Source organism: Misgurnus anguillicaudatus, chromosome 12 (assembly GCF_027580225.2).
Source record: "Misgurnus anguillicaudatus chromosome 12, ASM2758022v2, whole genome shotgun sequence".
Taxonomy (NCBI): domain Eukaryota; kingdom Metazoa; phylum Chordata; class Actinopteri; order Cypriniformes; family Cobitidae; genus Misgurnus; species Misgurnus anguillicaudatus.
The window spans coordinates 15706504-15726106 of NC_073348.2; the positions used below are offsets into that span (position 1 = coordinate 15706504).

A 19603-nucleotide genomic window follows, 5' to 3' on the forward strand; every position below is an offset into this window, starting at 1 on the left:
ATGTGATCCCATAGGTTTTTACATGGAAATCTACATGGGATTCACACTAAAGTGTTTTGAAATATGTTTCACATGTGAAATTCCAATTTTTCTGTAAGGGTTGGATATGTTAAGATGCAAGGATTATTTAAAGGTGTATTGTGTAACTTTTATAGGAAATCCTGACGAAAATGCAATATAATATACATAACTATATTATTAGTGGTGTATAAAAACCTAACATAACAAACTGTGTTGTTTTTATTACTTTAGAATGAGCCGTTTTTATCTACATACACCGTGGGTCCCCTTACATGGAAGTTGCCATTTCACGCTGCCATGTTTTTACAATAGCCTAAATGGACAGTTGATGGAGATTTGAGGGGATGCACATCCAGGGCATGAAGCTCCCGTTCCACCACATCCCAAAAATGCTCTATTGGGTTGAGATCTGGTGACTGTGGGGCCCATTTTAGTACAGTGAACTCATTGTCATGTTCAAGGAACCAATTTGAAATTATTCGAGCTTTGTGACATGGTGCATTATCCTGCTGGAAGTAGCCTTCAAAGGATGGGTACATGGTGGTCATAAAGGGATACACATGGTCAGAAACAATGCTCAGGTAGGCCGTGGCATCTAAATGATGCCCAATTGGCAATAAGAGGCCTAAAGTGTGCCAAGAAAACATCCCCCACACCATTACAACATTGCATTAATGAGAAATTGAACAGGTGTTCCTAATAATCCTCACCTGAGTGTATTTTTATTTATATATCTTCCCACATTTTAAAATAAATCTTATAGTCCCATACTAAACTTTGAATAATTTCTACACTTTTGCACACCATTGTAATTACGTAACAGTGCCTATGTTTTGTGTCGATTTATGTTAAGACCTCTCTGAGCACGTGTTGTAGCTGCAAGGAGAACACGAAATGAAATAGAAACTGAAGATGATGGAAATGTGTTTGTAGAAAGGATAATGACCCTCCTAACGGCTCATAAAAATGCCTCGGAAGGTCATTCAAAACATTAAGCGAGAGGAACGGAGTTTCCTGTGGCTCTCAATCGTTGCCGCAAACCGCCTCGAAGGGGTCGTCTCCGTGGAAACCGCTCGTGTTCCAGTTCTGGAAACTGTTAAATAATGTACTTGTAAATGGGACCTAATTGCCGGTTTAATAACCCGCGGTTGTGTATTTGCTTCATGCAATGGAGCCGCTCCTTTTAAATGTTTAATCACTTGAGCGGCATTTCTCTCATGCGACCACAACGATCTGCATGCACTTACAGGCTCAGTGTGAACACGTCTTCATCTGCAGACCCTACACCTGAAATAATAGAGCAATATGTCATGATCAGGACATTTTGGCCTTACATCAGCACAGCTGGAATTTGGCTGTTAATACTCTCAGGGTGCTTGTATATGGCCGTAACACACTCCTGGTTTGGCATATTGCTTAAAACAGTTTAATGAATGAATAAAAGTGTATATTTAAAAAAAAAATACAACCCAATGAACGTCTCAAGATCTACTTTGAAACTACTTTCTTACGCCACTTTCAAATTCTGCAGTTGTTTCCAAGAAGTTCCAAAGTCTTTTTAATTAAAGTACATCCCCCTAGAAATGATGGCTTTTGGGTGTGTGTTATAGAGAGTTGGCAGACAAAGAGAAGGAAAGAAAGAGAGAGAGACAGTGCTATTCCGGTGCTATACTGTATCACTCGTGTAAGGCCTTTCATCCAGTCACATTCCACGATCAGAACTGAGAGTTATATAATAGATGTCAGGCAGGTAGTTTTCATAAGCTCATTTTTCTTCTTTTATTTTTGCGTTGGTTATTGAAAAAACATGATGTTCTCATTCAAAGTTGACATTTCAATTTTTGGAGAAACATGGACATGTAATCGCATCTGGATTTGAACATGGCATAAGCAACTAAGCATGTGCCAAATGCTTACGTGATGTTATTGTCAGCATTACTGTAAACATGGAGCCGGTGTGAAGTGATAGCTCCCAGATTGTTGCCATGGAGCGTCTGGAACACCTTGAACTGAAATGCAGTCTGCAGGCATTGGTTTGCCAAATGCTGTTAGATTAGTTTGTTTAGTTGAGGGAAAACATATCAGTATACAATTTTTATGAAGTATTTGAAGTATATATCAGCTTGAGAACACAAACCACAGACAAATAATAGCTTTTAGCATTTGGAATTTTAATATGTAACCACCATGCTGTGAAATCAAGTCTACAGTCTTGTAGTTACTGTATGTAATGAAGAGTCTAAATTAGATTTTAATCTTTGGTTTCACTTTAATTTCAATCGTTGACATGACACATTACTTAGTCAGTATTAAAGATATTAAGGTATATTTTCACAGAATGTTTTATAAATTATGTAGGATGATTTTATATAGAACATATATGGTTTTTATAGACTGAGATAACATATTGAGGTACAAAATAAACAGTATTCTTTAATATTGCATATTCAAATTTATTTAATACCTAATTACATTTAAATTGTGTACTTTTACTTGAGTAAAAGTACGTTAATGTACTTAAATACTAAATGTACAACAAAAACGTATTATTTATGCAATGTAATAGAGTAAAAATGATGATAATATGCTTTGGAATGTATGTTTTCCAAAGAAAAACATGGATAAAATACATACTTGAAAAATACTTTTAAGTAGAAAGTAAAACCTCTGCTTGATAGTGACCCTAGCAACTTGTCAACCCACCTGTGGTCTGTGGACGTTGGAATGAATGATCAATTTACTTCTCCTATTGGTGTTTTTTGGCAGTCTGTAAAACGATAGCTCCGAATTCTTGTTAATCTGTTAGTACAGTCTATCACACAACTGCTTTTTCCCATTTTGACGAGTTTTCGCTGGTGTCACGCTGTACTCAAATGCTGCTGCTCTGTCATTTGCATAACCGCAGTCCCTTTCGCCGACGAGGGTATTGATACTGCAAATGAGCATTTTTATTGATTTAATGAATGTAGTTCAATAGCTCAATTAGGAGAGCATGATGTTAGCAGAAAGAAGATCATAGGAACGCAGAGTGTATGAAAAATTTATATTTTGAATGCACTGTTAGTCGCTTTTAATAATAAAGCATCTAACATATGCACAAATGGACTGGAAGGTTAATGAGCTTATTGTCTAATTAAATGCCTTTTATCTGTTTCTCATATATTTCACAAGTCATATGGACCACATATGACAGAATACACATTTACATTTAAAAAAAGAGAGAGAAATAAAAAACACTTGGAAGATCACATTCCAAGTCTATCTGTCTCTGTCACTCATCCTGACAACCTGCCCAGACTCTCTCTCTTTCTTTCTCTTTCTCTCTCTCTCTCTCTCTCTCTCTCTCTCTCTCTTTTTCACTATCTCATGTCGACACTCGTGGTATGCGTTCTTCGCCTCTCAGTGTGTGTGAAGATCATTGTGAGACGAAGACTCTAATCAGCCTCCATCACTCACTGCCAAACAGAGCTGTGCTTTGTCAAACGCACCTCCTCATCAGGGCTCGCCGCACTGTAGCTGCCACACGTCAGCTTCAGCCGTTTTGTAATCCATCACGGTATGTGTCATGTTTCAAATCGTCTCCCCGATCCTGTCCTTGGGATCCTACAGGTTCCTCGCCATCGAGTTAGGATTTACCCGGGTCATTTTAATCATACATCGGTGACATTTTATGAGGATTAGATTCTTTACGTGGCTTTCTGGCTCAAGAAAGTCAATTTTCTTCCTTTGTGACTTGAGTTTTAAAAAGCTCTGTTTAGGGGCCAGTGCCTTAGGAAATATGTCTAGGTTCTTATGAACAGGGTGGCTCCCACATAGAGCACCGAATCACTTTAGGGAGGCCCTAAATAGAAATGAACAAAGTATTTTATGTGCTGGCGAATTTGTATGAACTTGTACGATATGAAATGTCCAAAAAAGTATTATCAGAATAAAGCATGAATGAAACCCCATATCCCAGCATAACCAGGGCGAAAGCAGACTGTACTAAAATGATCTCATTTATGGGACAAAAAAAGCTTATCTGCACTATAAAAAAAATAATTGCTGCCTTACATTTTTTAGTTTAATAATTCAGATTTACAAGTCATTTCAACTCACTATTATTATCTTGACTAGACACGAGTATCTACCACTTATTAAATGAAGTTGACTTATTTAAACTATTTTATATATGTTATAATAACTCATCTCTAGTCAAGATAAATAATAGTAAGTTAAATTGACTTGTAAATTCAAGTTAATCTTTGTACTTTTTCACACCAGTATTTTCTTTTGGCTCGTTCACATATTGGGTTAACAACACTAACTGTAAGTCAGAACATACAAAAAGCTCTGAAGCCTTGCTTTTGACTAAGCTTTGGACGATGCTAAAGAAACATTTCTCAGAAGCTCTATACAAAAAAGCCTATTTATATATTGTTATAAAAACAGACAATGGAGTTAAAAGAGTGTTAAGAAAGAAGCTAGAATTATTTTAAAAGGTTGGTAAAGTTTTTAAAAATCTTATTTTCATAATAGAAAAAACAGCTTATTGAATGAGCCCTACATAAGGTTGCATCTAAAGTTGGTTGGTAAAGTTTTGAAAGGGCATTTTGTTTTCTGATAAGACACTACTAAGGTTTTTGATCAGGTAATTAATTCCCTGCCATCATGCACAGGCCTTGAAATCTTGCTTTGGGGGAGTCCGTATCTAGTGTGACCACCATTTGCCTCACGGAGTTGATCAGGTTGTTGATTGTGGCCTATGGCATGATTATTGCACAGGTGTGCCTTAGGCTGGCCAAAATAAAAGGTGACTCTAGTTTTTCCTCTAGCGATAAGTCATTCCAAACATGTCGACTGATGTTGGTTTACTAATATCACATCCACCCCACAAGGCATTATTCTTAACCGAAGGAGACGTAAGCGTAATATCCAAACATCAATGCCAAGGAAAGCCCATTATACTTAGGGGCGGCAATGTATAGGTGTTTAGTGGGGGTAATAGTACATTATTTTAAACCTAAAGAGATATAGAAGTGTTATCCAAACATTATTGGCAAGGAAAGCCTCTTATACTTGGGAGCAGACACGTATTAAGGCTAAGTACATACTGCATCATCTTCAATGATTGTGTGACTTAATTGCATCAGGTGACCTTAAAATGGGAATACACTGATCCGTTTTGTGAAATACACAGAATTTGTCAGAAAAACCATTTTGTGATTTATGGGAGCTTTTGCGAAATTGACGTGTTTTCATTGACTGTATTTTCAATTCACAATGTCAATTTGCGCAATTTAAAGGGTAATGGAAATGAAGGTAATGATTCAAAGCACGTCAAAACTTAAATCAGGTCAAAAGGGATTTAAACCAAAGTTCCTTTTCTGGAATGACTCTGGAGTCTAACACCAACACTGTCCAAATAATCACCAAAAAATGGAAAACGTTTGGAACATTTGCATAGAAGAATTGCTAAAATGTAAATGTGTGTGTCTTTTGCATGTTTGATTTTATTGTGTTTTGAAATGTGTCAAAACTGAACACCAATATGCATTGCTTTCTTAGGCTCTAGATTGCGCTAAAGCATGCATTACTGTAAACTAGTGTAGGCTTCCTCTTTCAGGTCGACTACTGTCAGCGCAAATCAACAGTTTGATGTAAATCTTGCAGCACAGATGAGTTAAAGTTAATTAAACTGTCGTTATGATTATAACTCCACACGCTTGCAATGTGTGCATGTGTGAAGTTGTGCATAGTAATTTTCTGACCTAAAGGTTTTCCTTTCAAACACAGCCATAGAAAGTGCAAGAGTGTTAATAGTATTTAAAATAGCTAAGGTTAAGCATCTTTGTCTGTTAACATTTAATAGCATGATGCATGTTTTGTGCATAATGAATTTTCTGGTCTGCCTTTCACAGGAGCGTGTTGTAGTGGAAAATGAGCATTGGTTGGTGGTGGTGCCTTATTGGGCGACTTGGCCCTTCCAGACGCTGCTGTTGCCACGACGACATGTTCTGCGTCTTCCGGACCTTACCACTCAAGAGAGAGAAAGTAAGACTCTTTCTGGTTGCTAACATTTATTTGTATGTCTTTAAAAACAGCTAAATGTAATGTGAGGTTTCTTAGTTTGTAATTTATGAAGATTTATGGGTGTTTTTTAAATTATCCAGCAAATTTAGTTGTGGGACGCTCTGTTATTGTGCAATGAATAAAACATGCAAAATACATAATAAATACATAATCACATATTTGATCATTAATTTAAGCATCCGATTGATTGATTTTAATGGTAATTCATGAATAAATAATGTAATATTCAACACCTGACTTAGTGGTGCAGCAAATTATCTTGTATTTAAAAATTGAAGTTTCAATGATTCTTATTCACCCTTATGTCATTCCAAAACCTTTTTATGTTCTTTAATTTTCTGTAAACGCAAGAAGATTATTTTAGCAGAGCAGTTGGGTGCACTATATTTTAAATCTTTTGACGTGTTAAGCAATGTATAAGAATAAGGCTAGAATTTAGATTGGTATTTGCTTTAGGTAACTTTCAAATCTTAGTTGTGCCCGTTCATATATGGCACATCAGGATATGTTTACATCAGTGATACATCAGTAACAAAAACTTGGTTCTTCTTGGATCGGCACATTTTAGTGTATGTGAATACCAAAAAAGAAAGTGATTTGAATACAGATAAAGGGGATGTCAGAATGATGACATAAATGCATTTGTCAAACATTTATGCATTTTATCCCAAGCAAAAGTGAGTGCATTCAAGACACATTTTATCAGTGTGATCCTGGGACCGAAACCCTTGACCTTTGTGTTGCGCTTAATGACATCTAAACCCTTTGTAATGATATATTGGAAGTTTAATACCCTTCTTCATCAATATGATTCACTCTAAACTTAATAGTTTGTAAACAAAGACTCGTCGGGCCCACCAACGTGGCCCGGTAAACTTAAAAGGTTTATAAGAAAATAAACTTAATGTGTAGGGCTCGTCACTTGCCATTGGAAGCTTCTTGTAGCAACCAGCCAATACTTGAGTCAGGGGGGACGGGAATGGGATACACCGCTCTACACTAATTTGAAAGTGATTGCAGTACCATTTTTTGCCCACCATCCTACATACGGGTTCTTTAAAGTCTACTGTCACTTTAAATGCACGAATCCAATATATTGCTACACACACATTTTATTTCTCAACTTTATATATTTCTTATATCTTCTTGTACATTTAGGGGCGGTTTCCTGGACAGGGATTAGCTAAAGCCCGGACTAGACCTTAGTTTAATTAGGAAATATAACTAGTTTTATCAAACATGCATTTCTAAAAACTTTACTTGTGTGTATTTTGAGGCAAAAAAGGGTACTGATGTATTTTAAGATATGTCAGTGCAAGTTGTTTTCAGTTTGGACAGCTCTTACATTTATTTTAGTCTAGGACTAGTCTAATCCCTGTCCGGGAAACAACCCCTTTATGTTTAAAAGACTAGTGTGTACTAGTAAAATCACAGCATTTTAAATAATTTTGTGCTAAAATGTCAGCTCAAGTCAACAAAACATAAACTCAGTTGGCATTTGCGTGCTGTTTTTACTATTTGCTTGTACTGGCGTGCTGTCTGAAGCTTTGAAATGTGGTTAAGGCTCGCGCTTGAGAGGTGCGCCCAAACAAAACTTACTGTAGCAAACAACGCATGAGTAAAGTATTGAGATCTGTTTCCTGTCTTTTTGTGCTTAAATATTTAAATTGGCCAATCAGCCCAGTGACTGTTGCATCGGTGCTAACAAAACATTCATTTTAACACGTTTGTAATAATTATCTTACACAAAGATCCACAAAGAAATCCCTTATGTTGCAGTGAATTAGGTAACTGTGCAACAAAATTCCAGCAACACTGTATGCAAAAACACCTTTTAGAGCAGTGACTGGTGCACATTTGCGTACCAGTTATGTGCACCCCTGGTAATGAACAATGTATGGTAACCCATATTTGGAATGTGACCTCTACATTTAACCCATCTAGTGAGTAGTGAACACACACACTGCAAGTCGTGAACACACACACACAACCGGAGCAGTGGCCAGCTATGGGGAGCAATAGGGAACAGGTGCCTTACTCAAGGGCACAGCAGTCGCAACCTGCCAGCCATGAGATTTAAACCGGCAACTCTCGGATTACAAGCCCGACTATCTAGCCATAAGGCCATGATGCCCATAATGCCAGGATTATCATTTCATAAAACTTTTCTTAACCTCCTAAGACCCGAACTTTGGTTTGTCTATTTGGGGTTTGGAAGAACCAATAAATATAATAACCAAATATTTTTTGAACATGAAACAGTGTAATTGTCCATGTTTGTGTACAACAGGTTCCAGTCACACAGAATTAAGTATTATGGTGCAAACAACAAAAAGTTGTGATGGCCACAAAATGTAGGTCTTAGGAGGTTAAAGGTTCAGTATGTTTTTTGGCTGCATCTACCGGTGAGATTGCAAATTGCAACCAACTTCGCAATGAGACGCAATGAAACGCCATGGTAGCTGCCCCATGAGAAACATGTTGTCGTCTGAGACAACGTAAGGACGAAACGCATTTGGTAGAACAGTACAGTTAATTACACCGTACTGTATGTAAGGCCTATATACACTATTGATAATATAGTTATGTATATTATACTGCATTTCTGTCAAGAGATCCTTCTAAAAGTTACACAATGCACCTTTAAGAGTTACTATTCTTTAATTCACAAAAAAAAAAAACACATAGTTAGATACAGTTTTGACAAAATTTACAGTGTTCACAAACTTTAGCCCATGACTCATTTCATTTGGACTGAATTATGAACTTGAGGATGTTTTTTTTTCCTCACAGTGAAATGTATTTTCACGCTATAACCATTGTTAGTCAAGAGAAAACAGCCACAAGGGAGAGCTCACATTTAAAGTCTTTGGTTTTCTGCCTGTGCTTAACATTTTTGTCTAAATCATCAAAAGCACTGCGCCTATCTATTCCTCAAGTCTGCGCTGACAGACTATCTTATCAAAGCCCGAATCTTCTCATCACATCATGCTTTTCCTGCACTGGAAATATTTCTCACTTGTTATTAAAGTTGCCCTGTCAGTGCCATGTAAAGGGAGAGGCATTCGCAAAGAGACGCTGTGACAACAGATGAATATTCAGCTGGATATGTGACTCTGGCTCTCACAGGCTTAGGTTCTGACAGTCTTAATCCACTATGTAAATAAACGTCAGTGAATTTACAGCGCAGGTCAGTCATCATCTGACAGAGCAGCAGAGAATCATGCTCGATCACAACCTTTGCTTTCAGCCCACCAATTATATAGGATCTTACCCATTCGACACGCAGACAGTGTTGATACTTGTTCGATCTTGTTTTTTCTATTATGTAGTGTTATTGAGAATTGTGGAAAATACTGTTGTTTGACGACACATGTTGATTTTTTTGGCATCTTTCTGTGATTCTTATCATTCTGCAATGTGTAGAAATTGCAGCAAATTACTAATTGGTAATTTTGCTGATTTTGTTTTTATTGTCCTGGCTTAATTAAAGCTTGTTCAAATAATTTCAAGCTTCTGTGCCATTAAGCATCCCAAGCCAAATTTGATGCCGCTAACTTGCTTATCATAATTTCAGTCTGGCTTCTTGTAAACACAACACCAGCAATTTTAAAGCAGACAGATATGGTGTAGAAGGGGTGCATGTCCCAAAAGCATTGTTAGCTCATGACTATGGTCATGTGTTCTGTTGTTATAGTTCAACGAATCAGTGTTTTCAGCAACTATTGACAAAATTGACATTTGCAAACAGCATCGCAAACTGTGTGGTTGGAATTACAACTCTGTACCTGTGGTTAAATGCATAGTACTTGTTAGTTTGCGCTTGTCGATATCATTGATTCAACCGCAGATGGGTGTGTTCTGTTCTGAGTTATGGCCTCATGCCCCATTCACTTTGAAGAATTTGGAGGACTTAAAGTTGTGCTGATCACATTTGTTGTAATTCACATTTATTACATATTTAGCTTAAAATCTTCAAGCATGACTGTTACAGTGCAAATTAACAGTTGTCACTAAATCAGATTCAATAAGAAACACTGCAAATTATTAAAGACAGAATATTAGAGGCCCTGTAGACCTAACCAGTGAATATGATTTCACCAAGTAGGATGTGATCCCGGATCAACACCGTTGTTGGTCCTGGATCAACATTTTCATTAACCAATCAGATTGCAGGATTAGGATTAGTGTGTATGTTCAACCCATTATCACGAAATTACGTACCTATAGTCAGGTAATTTTGTGAGTGTTTTCGGTGACACTGACACGTTTTTCCGCCTTTTTGCGTGAACATGTCACGTATTTCTGTGAACGTGTCACTGTCACGTATTTGTTACCTGACTCGCAATACTGCCACATTCAGGTTGTATTCAGGTCCAAGTACTCACAAGGGGGCACAAGTTTGGACGTGATCCATGGTTGTTTTGTGCACTGTTGTTCATCCAATTTGTCTTCTTTGCACGTTGTAGAAAAATTGTGGCGTTTAGTGGTATTTCTGTATGGCCTGATGCTGGGATTAAGTAGATGCAAAGGCATTTGATAAACATATAAGTTGGAGTAAATAGCTTTTGCTCAAGATTAATAAATACCAAGACACTCATGTGTCACAATGGTATTATTTTAAGGTTTAAAGGGGCCATGGTATAAAATCTGACTTTTTCCATGTTTGAGTGTTATGATTGGGTCCCCAGTGCTTCTATCAACCTAGAAAATGTGAAAAGATCAATCCAGTAACTTAGTTTTGGTAAACCATTCTCTACAAGCACAAAAAATAGGTCGTTGAAATGTGGCTCTCCTTGTGATGTCATAAGGAGCTCTTATTATAATAATACCACCCCTTAATCTGCACTATCCAACCACAGCACTGCCATTTAGTGCAGAGAAAAGCACAATTGAGTTTTAATTGAAACAAACCACCATCATTGTGATCAGTGTTTGAATTTCATCAACTCATTTGCATTTTAAAGGACACACCCAAAACAGCACATTTTTGCTCACACCTACAAAGTGGCAATTTTAACATGCTATAATAAATTTATATGATATTTTGAGCTAAAAATTCACATATGTGCTTTGGAAACACCAAAGATTTATTTGACATCTTAAAAAAGTATTGTGCCATGGCCTCTTTAACTATACCTTTCTGGTTCCCCCTTGAACCACTAAACCACAACTACTGGTCAAACTTAGTAGGCTCACATGTTAAATCAATCACTGTTAATTACAATTTTAATAATTTGCACCAAGAACATTTCCATGCTCAATAAAACGTATGCACATGATAATGCACAAATCATGCAGATGAAGATTATGTATAATGTATAATTAATATGTATAATGTGAAGAAAGTAAGTCCCATCAGATCTTTCTCGAAATTCATTTGAGTTTCGTCTAAGCTGTGACACTTTCTCATTGTTCCTGTCAGCAATATTGCCCAAGGATCAGATATTTTCAGCCTAGCATGTAATCTATTTTATCGGCTGACAAACCAAACTTTTCTTTCAGTAAGTGTTGGAGCCATCTCTTTCAGGTTTTAACCGACGAACTTCAGATTTTCTGACGAGCGACTTCCTTTGCATGCACAAAAATTGTTGTTATAATATCCAGAGTAGTCAATTAAAGCAGCATGTCGCAGGAAGCTGTATATTGCTGTTATTTTACTATGCCCGAAGCCAGCAGGAAAATCATTTACTTTTTCATCTCACCATTTCTGAGTCAAACAGGGAGATAAATAAGGGCTTTGTCATGTAAGACACGATTAGAGCTGCACAATATACAGTATTGCAAATGTGCATATCGCAATGGCTTGCAATAGCAATGATTTGAACACTTTGAAAATTTATGTATAGTCGGTTTTAGGTCGATGCAGTGCAACAGCAGAGTTACTGGGCAAGACATACTGTAGATAGTGATGCTTTCTTTTGCTAGAAAGACTGTAACACTTCTCACGTATAAAAAATTCAGTTTTGTAATTATATTTGATTATAATTTAAATAGATTTCACCAACTTACAGCGTTATCATATTGCACATTGCATTATTTAGCACATTATCACATATCACATTTTTCTTGAATGTCATGCTTAATTGTTTTATGAAAGATAATTACTTTTTCTCTTTAATTCAAGTAATGATCATGCACAATAAGACCAGAAACATTTATTAAGGGAGTTAGGGATTGCATGTTGACTTTATGAGATGTTTGTTGGCATGGTATAAAGCTCTTGTACTATACATACAAGTAGCTTATTGTTTTTATAATACTGATGTCATGATAATTTTAAATGCACATTGAATAATTTAATACATGTATGTAATATATAATAATAACATGTGTTATTATTAGGGCTGTTAAAATTAATGCGTTAATAACGCATTAGTGTAAATTCATTTTAAAGATGCTACTTTTATTACGTGCAATGTCTGACCCTAGACCAAGCACGCTATTGGATAAATTGAGACGCAGCCTTAGACAGTAAATAGTCATCAAACGTCTAAAATAATCTTTATTTGTACGTTTTCTGTAAGGTGTACCATCCCAAATGCTTAACTAATACAAATGATGAAATTAAAACAGATTTTGGTTTCTGTTTTAAAACATGCAGGAATTAGAAAATAAAGTGCAGGACTTACTTGATGTTAAAATATAGTCATAAAAGAGATATTCGGGACCTAATTGATGTTTAAAGAGTTATTAAGGGCGACAAAAACGATCTTCCTTGTGCTGACTGAAGCATGCGCACAGGCATGTGACCCTGATATATGCATATTTAGACAGAATTACCATTTTAAAAATATCTGTTTTTGACAAGAATTTACAGAGATATAATGTTACATTTTAAGTAAATGTTTGATTACCTGTTGGGGAAAATATCTGATGTGTGACATTAGATCCTTGCATTACAGTAGATCTTAAAACTGTCTGTGTCTCAATGTCAATCAAACAATAAAAGAAAGAAAAAAGTTTAATATATATTGATATTGTTTTTGACTGTGTGTGTGCCAAATCTATTAGTTTTACCAGTGATTTTAAAGGGAGAGTTCACCCAAAAATGAACATTCTGGGCCTTATTTTAACGATATAGGCGTACTGTCTAAAGCGCACAGCACACAGTCTAAATGGGCGTGTCCAATGCCACTTTTGCTAATTTAACGACAGGAAAAATGGTTTGTGCGCCGAGCCTAATTCTAATGAGTAATGGGTGTGTTTTGGGCGTAAAGTGCAATAAACCAATAAGAGTCTTATCTCTCATCCCCTTTAAAAGCCAGTTGCATTGACGCTATGTCTAATCCCTATTTAGATGACTGACTAAACTAAGTAAAACTGAGTAAACTGAAAAACTAAGCGGAGGAAGAAGACCCCGAGTTTAAGAAAAATGTTTTAAAAATGTGTTGTTTCCATTTTTATTGAAATTTAAATTTTTTGGATTAAAACCTTAAAAAAGCCTTTTTCTTTCAGTCATAGAAGTAAAAATAGCAGGCTTTTAATTGCTGCAAATGTATTGATATCCTACATAATCATTGTAATCTCATAAAATAATTAGCAAATATGCAAGACAAGGTTTGTACTCTAAAAATACAAACAAGAGATAAAGAATTTACAAACGTACGGAGAGCCGAAGCGTTTCAGCACTCGGACAGCGCCATGGGATTTTTACAAAGCATTATTACAATGTTTCTCATCTCACCATATGCACAGGTACAGAGTCATCATATACAATAAATCCGTAGGGTAGCATTTAAAAAACATTTAAAAATAGATGGATTTGTTTAAAGCAAACCATTTATTTACCTACCAGGCTACAGGTGAAGCAGCTATTTACGCCTTCTAACGTCTCATAATCGGTCCTCATTTTAGTCCAAGAAACTCAATATTAATCTTTTACATTTCAATCCTTTAATCTTTCATATTTAAAAGCGTTTTTGTGCTGCTGCGCATTCATGTATGTGATAAGCAACCCACGTTGTCTTCCCGTTTATAGGCGCATATTACTAATGCGCTCTTTAAATAACAAAAAACATATTGCGCCATTGACTTTAGATGTTAGAGCAGGTTTTTGTTGATCAATGGTGTAGTCTATTTTAGTTGCCTCAAAATAGCAACGTGCCAACAATGCACCTGAACACACCTCGTTTATAGACCAAAACGCCCCATGGGTGCAAAATTGAGCGCAAATGCATTTGCTATTTAAACAACGTGGCGCTAAACGTGAAAATTATCATTGCGCTGGGTTGAAACTAGCAAAAGATACTTGCGTCGTGCATTGCCCCAGGTGTATGATAGAGCCCTCTGTCATCATTTACTCTCATGTTGTTTTCAAACCCGTATAAATTTCTTTGTTCTGATGAACACAAAGGAAGGTATTTTCAGAAATGTTTGTAACCAAACTGTTCGTGGGTCATTTACTTCCATAGTAGGGAAAAAGAATACTATGGAAGTAAATGGGATTTTAATTTGTTTTATTTTTTTGCCAAACAAGTACCGTGTCTGACTTTTGGCTCAGGTGTTCCCCTATCAAGCTTTATTAAATCCAAGTTCTTATTTTTACTGTCATTGCTTTAAAATTACCAAGGCAGCTGTTGTTTTGCCGGGAAAAACAAGCTTGTATTCACCAGCACGTCTCGAAGTCATGAATCACTCCTGAAGGACAAATGTGATTTACTGACTGGTGGGGTCAAACGTTCGCTTTTCTTTAAAGCGATACATTTTGTCGTTTTATTTAGCAAGGGGGACGCAAACCATTTATCTTAGTTTCGGTCAGTCTGTGTGTGATTCTAGTTTTGTTTGGCTGCAAAACAAAATTAATGCACCTTCTGGCCATGAAAGCTCTGTGGGTGAAGTGTGTGGCGCCTGTAATGAAACCAAGCTGGCTAAAACCCAGGCAATATTGGAGGAAAATTGAAGTCGATTCTGCCAAGTTCCCTGTTTTTTTACGTTCTTTCTCTGCCCACAGGTCTGGCGCTGATAATGAAAAGGCTCCTGACGAAATATGACAACCTGTTCGAGGTCTCCTTCCCCTATTCAATGGGATGGCATGGTAAGAGAATGCATCTAATAATATTACAATCATGGACGGGGGGTGTTTTTCCCCAAACTCGGGGTATTGCCATTTGTTTTGTTTCCATGGAGAACAATAAAAAATCCATTCTGCTCAGTTAGTCATGGCATTGCCTCCGGTTCAACTTTCCATATGTCATCTGTGCCATATGGTTTGAGAAAAGATGGCACAGACGTGAGAAGATGATGGTATTTTAGGTAAACTGCCTGTACATTAGGCTCTCTGAAGGCTCTTTACTCAATACTAAAAACACTTTAAATATATTTGCCTTGATAATGGAGGATGCAGACATGGATCATCAGGGGCTTGTGAATTATTCATAAGTTACATTTCTCACTGTCGATTATTCGTGTGTGCTTTTCTGAAAGAGGTGCTGTGAATTTAAATGTATATACTAGGGTGTGGCTGTGTATATATATCTTGTAAACAAGTCATTCTTATTCAGGGCCTTTTTTAAACTGGACAGAGAATTAGAATTATTTTCGGTCTGGAAAAGTCAAAACATCAAGGTTTTGAAAGTTAATACACACGTACATACATATACTTATGCCAAGGGTGCCAATATGTTTGGATAAATGCACACTTGACTTGTCAAATTTCTTAACCACCAGAGAAATATCTGTGGTAATCGTTGTATAAGCGTAATAATTGACTCTGATCCTTTGAATTATTATTTATATATCTTAGCTTCGCATTGTGCTGCATTACCACCTCCGGTGTCTATTATTTTCAAATAATTTAATGGCCCCTCATCAATTATTCCTTATATATCATACATGCATACAACATATATGCATATAAGTGATTTATTAAATCCAACATTCTAAGAAAGGATGTGTTAATTTTAACACATTGTTTTTGTGATATCCTATTTAACACATTAAGGCCTCTATCATACACCCAGCGCAATGTGCGACGCAAGTGTCTTTTGCTAATTTCAACCCGGCGCAATTATCAATTTCATGTTTAGTGCCACGTTGTTTAAATAACAAATGTATTTGTGCCTAATGTTGCACCCATGGGCGTTCTGGTCTAAAAAAGCCATTGACCAACTAAAACCTGGTCTAAAGTCTAAAATCAATGGCGCAATATGTTTTTTGTTATTTAAAGAGCGCGTTAGTAATATGCGGCTATAAACGGGACGACAACGCGGGTTTGCTTATCACACACATTAATTCACAGCAGCACATCCGTCATCTAATTTTTAATTTTACAAAGTCTATCATCTAAATAGGGATTAGTCATAGCGCCAATGCCACAGGCTTTAAAGGGGATGAGAGCTGAGACTCTCATTGGTTTATTGCACGTTACGTCCAAAACACACCCATTACTCATTAGGAAAAATAGGAACAACCCTTTTCGACCGTGCGCTTGGCGCACAAACCATTTTTCCTGTCATTATTTTAGCAAAAGTGCCATCGGACACGCCCAATTAGACCGTGCGCTTAGAATTTAAAACCATTCAAAAAGCCTTTTACTTTCAGTCATAGAAGTACAAATAGCAGGCTTTGAATTGCTGCAATTGTATTGATATCCTACATAATTATTGGAATCTCATAAAATAATTAGCAAATCTGCAAGCAAAGGTTTGTACTCTAAAAATACAAACAAGAGATAAAGAATTTACAAACGTGTGAAGAGCCGATCTTTTACATTTCAATCCTTTAATTTTTTATATTTAAAAGCGCATTTCATGTATGTGATAAGCAAACCCGCATTGTCGTCCCGTTTATAGGCGCATATTACTAACGCACTCATTAAATAATAAAAAACATTATTGCGCTATTGACTTTAGACTTTAGACCAGGTTTTTGTTGGTCAATGGCGTAATCTATTTTAGCGCCAACAATGGGCCTGAACACAACTCGTTTTCAGACCAGAACGCCCATGGTCGCAAAATAGGGCGCAAATGCATTTGCTATTTAAACAACGTGGTGCTAAACGTGAAAATGATAATAGCGCCGGGTTGAAACTAGCAAAAGACACTTGCATTGCGCATTGCGCCGGGTGTATGATAGGAATGTAGCGATAAATCGTGTGTCCCATTAAAATTGCCTGTCTGAAACCGAATCTGAATTGCAAGGCTGTGATTATGTCAATCTAAATATATCAATTTAAATATTGAATACATGGTGTTATATAAATAATGACATCATACATGCTTGAATATAATGCAGTCCCCACATGATCACTATCCAATAAAGAATGTATAGCAGAGAATGATTGACACCTTATACTATGCTGAAGCCCCTGGTTGCCCTTTTGAATGCTGTGGCCGAGAGGACACCACACAGAGACTGATTTAATCTCAAATCTTGTTAAGGCTTTAGCCGACCAGCCGCTGCACATCCAGATGAGTCTCATAGTCCACCAAAAGCAGCTAAGGGGTCAGACCACAAATCTGATGCCTGTCACCCATAAACCTCCAATTTCTCATCTTTTGGAATCTATGGTACAGAGCTTAACACTTAACAGCATGCGTTTCCTTGATTTGGATTTGCCTCCAAATGCTCATACCGGACTGCTACAAAGTGTGAAAAAACGTATGTGAAACAACCAGGAAGATCGAGTAATTAGTATTTAGGAAACAATAGGCAATTTACAGATAATCTGAAATTCTAAAGCATGCAACCACATTATGCTATACGATAGTATGACAAAAGGTAAGAAAGAATAAGAAAGTTGATAAGAAATAAAGGATGGAGAACCATTCACTGGGCAACTCTTTATACATGCAAGTCATTAAATTGTTAAATTATATTCACTGTCAGAAAAAGAATGGCCAGAATGGTCTCAAGCTGTCACTGGGGCAGTACTCTTTAATAAAGGTACTAATATGTACAATTTTGATACAGATATGTATGCATTTACACTGAAAAAATGATTCATTCAATTTGCAATTTTTTTAAGGTAAGTGGTTGCAACCAATTTATTTAAGCCACATTTTTTTGCCAAAGTTTTTTGTAAAAAAGTTTAAATAAATTGATTGTGACCACTTACCTTAAAAAATTGTTACGATTACGTACGAACATCTATTGAGCCTGCTGTTCTGCGTGCTATTTAGTTGAATAACTTGCCTCTCCAGATGAAATGTGTGTTCTTCGGCGCCGATTTTGTGAAATAATTTTATAAATAAATGCCACGTATAGTCCGTTGCAGCTTATATATGTTATTTCTTCTGACTGACGCATTTTGATCGGTGCAACTTATACTCCGGTGCGACTTATAGTTAATATGCACTCTTTGGTACCAGTATGTACTTCTGAGGTACTAACTATGTGCATGTGTGTGCTTTTTGGCCCAGCGACAGCTAAGGGGTTATTTTTAACCATTTTTTCTTACAGCGCTTGTGTACAAATGCCATGTATAGAAATTCATGTTTGTAGAAATTCACAATACAGATCTTTTATCAACTCTTGAGAAGTTTATTAAATTGCACACTGCATACTCTGTATGGATGCATGGATGTGCGGATATTTGGATGCAACCTCAGTCAGCACCTGTCTCTGTCATACACCAACAGGGAGGCTTAATAGAGTGTATTTTTCCTTTTTGCTCTGCGTATTTTTTTTAAACACACTTAATGCCCACAATGTTCATTATTTGCTGATGATATAATCACTCGCACCCCTGCTGAATTGATTACATCACTGATGTGCCCTTCTGTTGTTTTACCCAGCGTGCATCAGCAGCGAACCATCCATCATGTAAATGATTCATTCGCTCCATTCGGCTCGCATTTTCCAGCCAGTCGAGCGCCTGGACGCGCACAACATCTCGCTGTTGCAATTAGCAATGTGTGAATTTAAAAGGGAAGAGAGAGAGATAATGAGATGCTACCGCCATCAGTGTCTGTTTACAGTCTCTAGAGCTGAGGCAAAGGAGTGTGTTAGAAACTGTCTTATTACGGTGCTAATTGATAATGTTTGCCTGGTCAGGAAATATGAACTGTTGTAGTTTTGGTTAGTTTAGAATGCTTTTTAGATTAAATTAAATGAGATCTTTAAGTAGCATGAAAAAGTAACATTATTTGAGTTGGTTCCGATTAACAATTTAACAGAAATAACTAAATGTGATGTTATTTGTGACCCTGGACCACAAAACTAGTCATAAGGGTAAATAGTTCGATTTTTGAGATTTATACATCATCTGAAAGCTGAATAAAAAAGCGTTCCATTGATGTATGGTTGGTTAGGATAGGACAAAGTTTTTGAGATACAGCTATTTGAAAACCTGCAATCTGAGGGTACAAAAAAACACCCTTAGCCCTGCATCCACTCACAAAAATAACAGTTTTAAAATATTTACGTAAGGGAAGATCATGGAACATGATTTTTACTTAATATCCTAGTGATTTTTGGAACAAAAGAAAAATTTATCATTTCATTTTGAATTACAATGTAATTTTAGTACTACACTATAAAAAAAATCCTTGTTTCACTTACATTTTTA

At 36.5% G+C, this 19603-nt stretch overlaps 1 protein-coding gene across 1 annotated transcript in view; it reads left to right on the plus strand.

The window, feature by feature from the left end:
* galt (galactose-1-phosphate uridylyltransferase) overlaps positions 1-19603 on the plus strand; it is a 138320-nt gene that overhangs the window by 62448 nt on the left and 56269 nt on the right. The window contains exons 8-9 of the mRNA XM_055209101.2: positions 5922-6054; positions 15047-15130. Coding sequence (XP_055065076.2) covers positions 5922-6054; positions 15047-15130 — 217 coding nt within the window. The remainder of the gene's footprint in view (positions 1-5921; positions 6055-15046; positions 15131-19603) is intronic.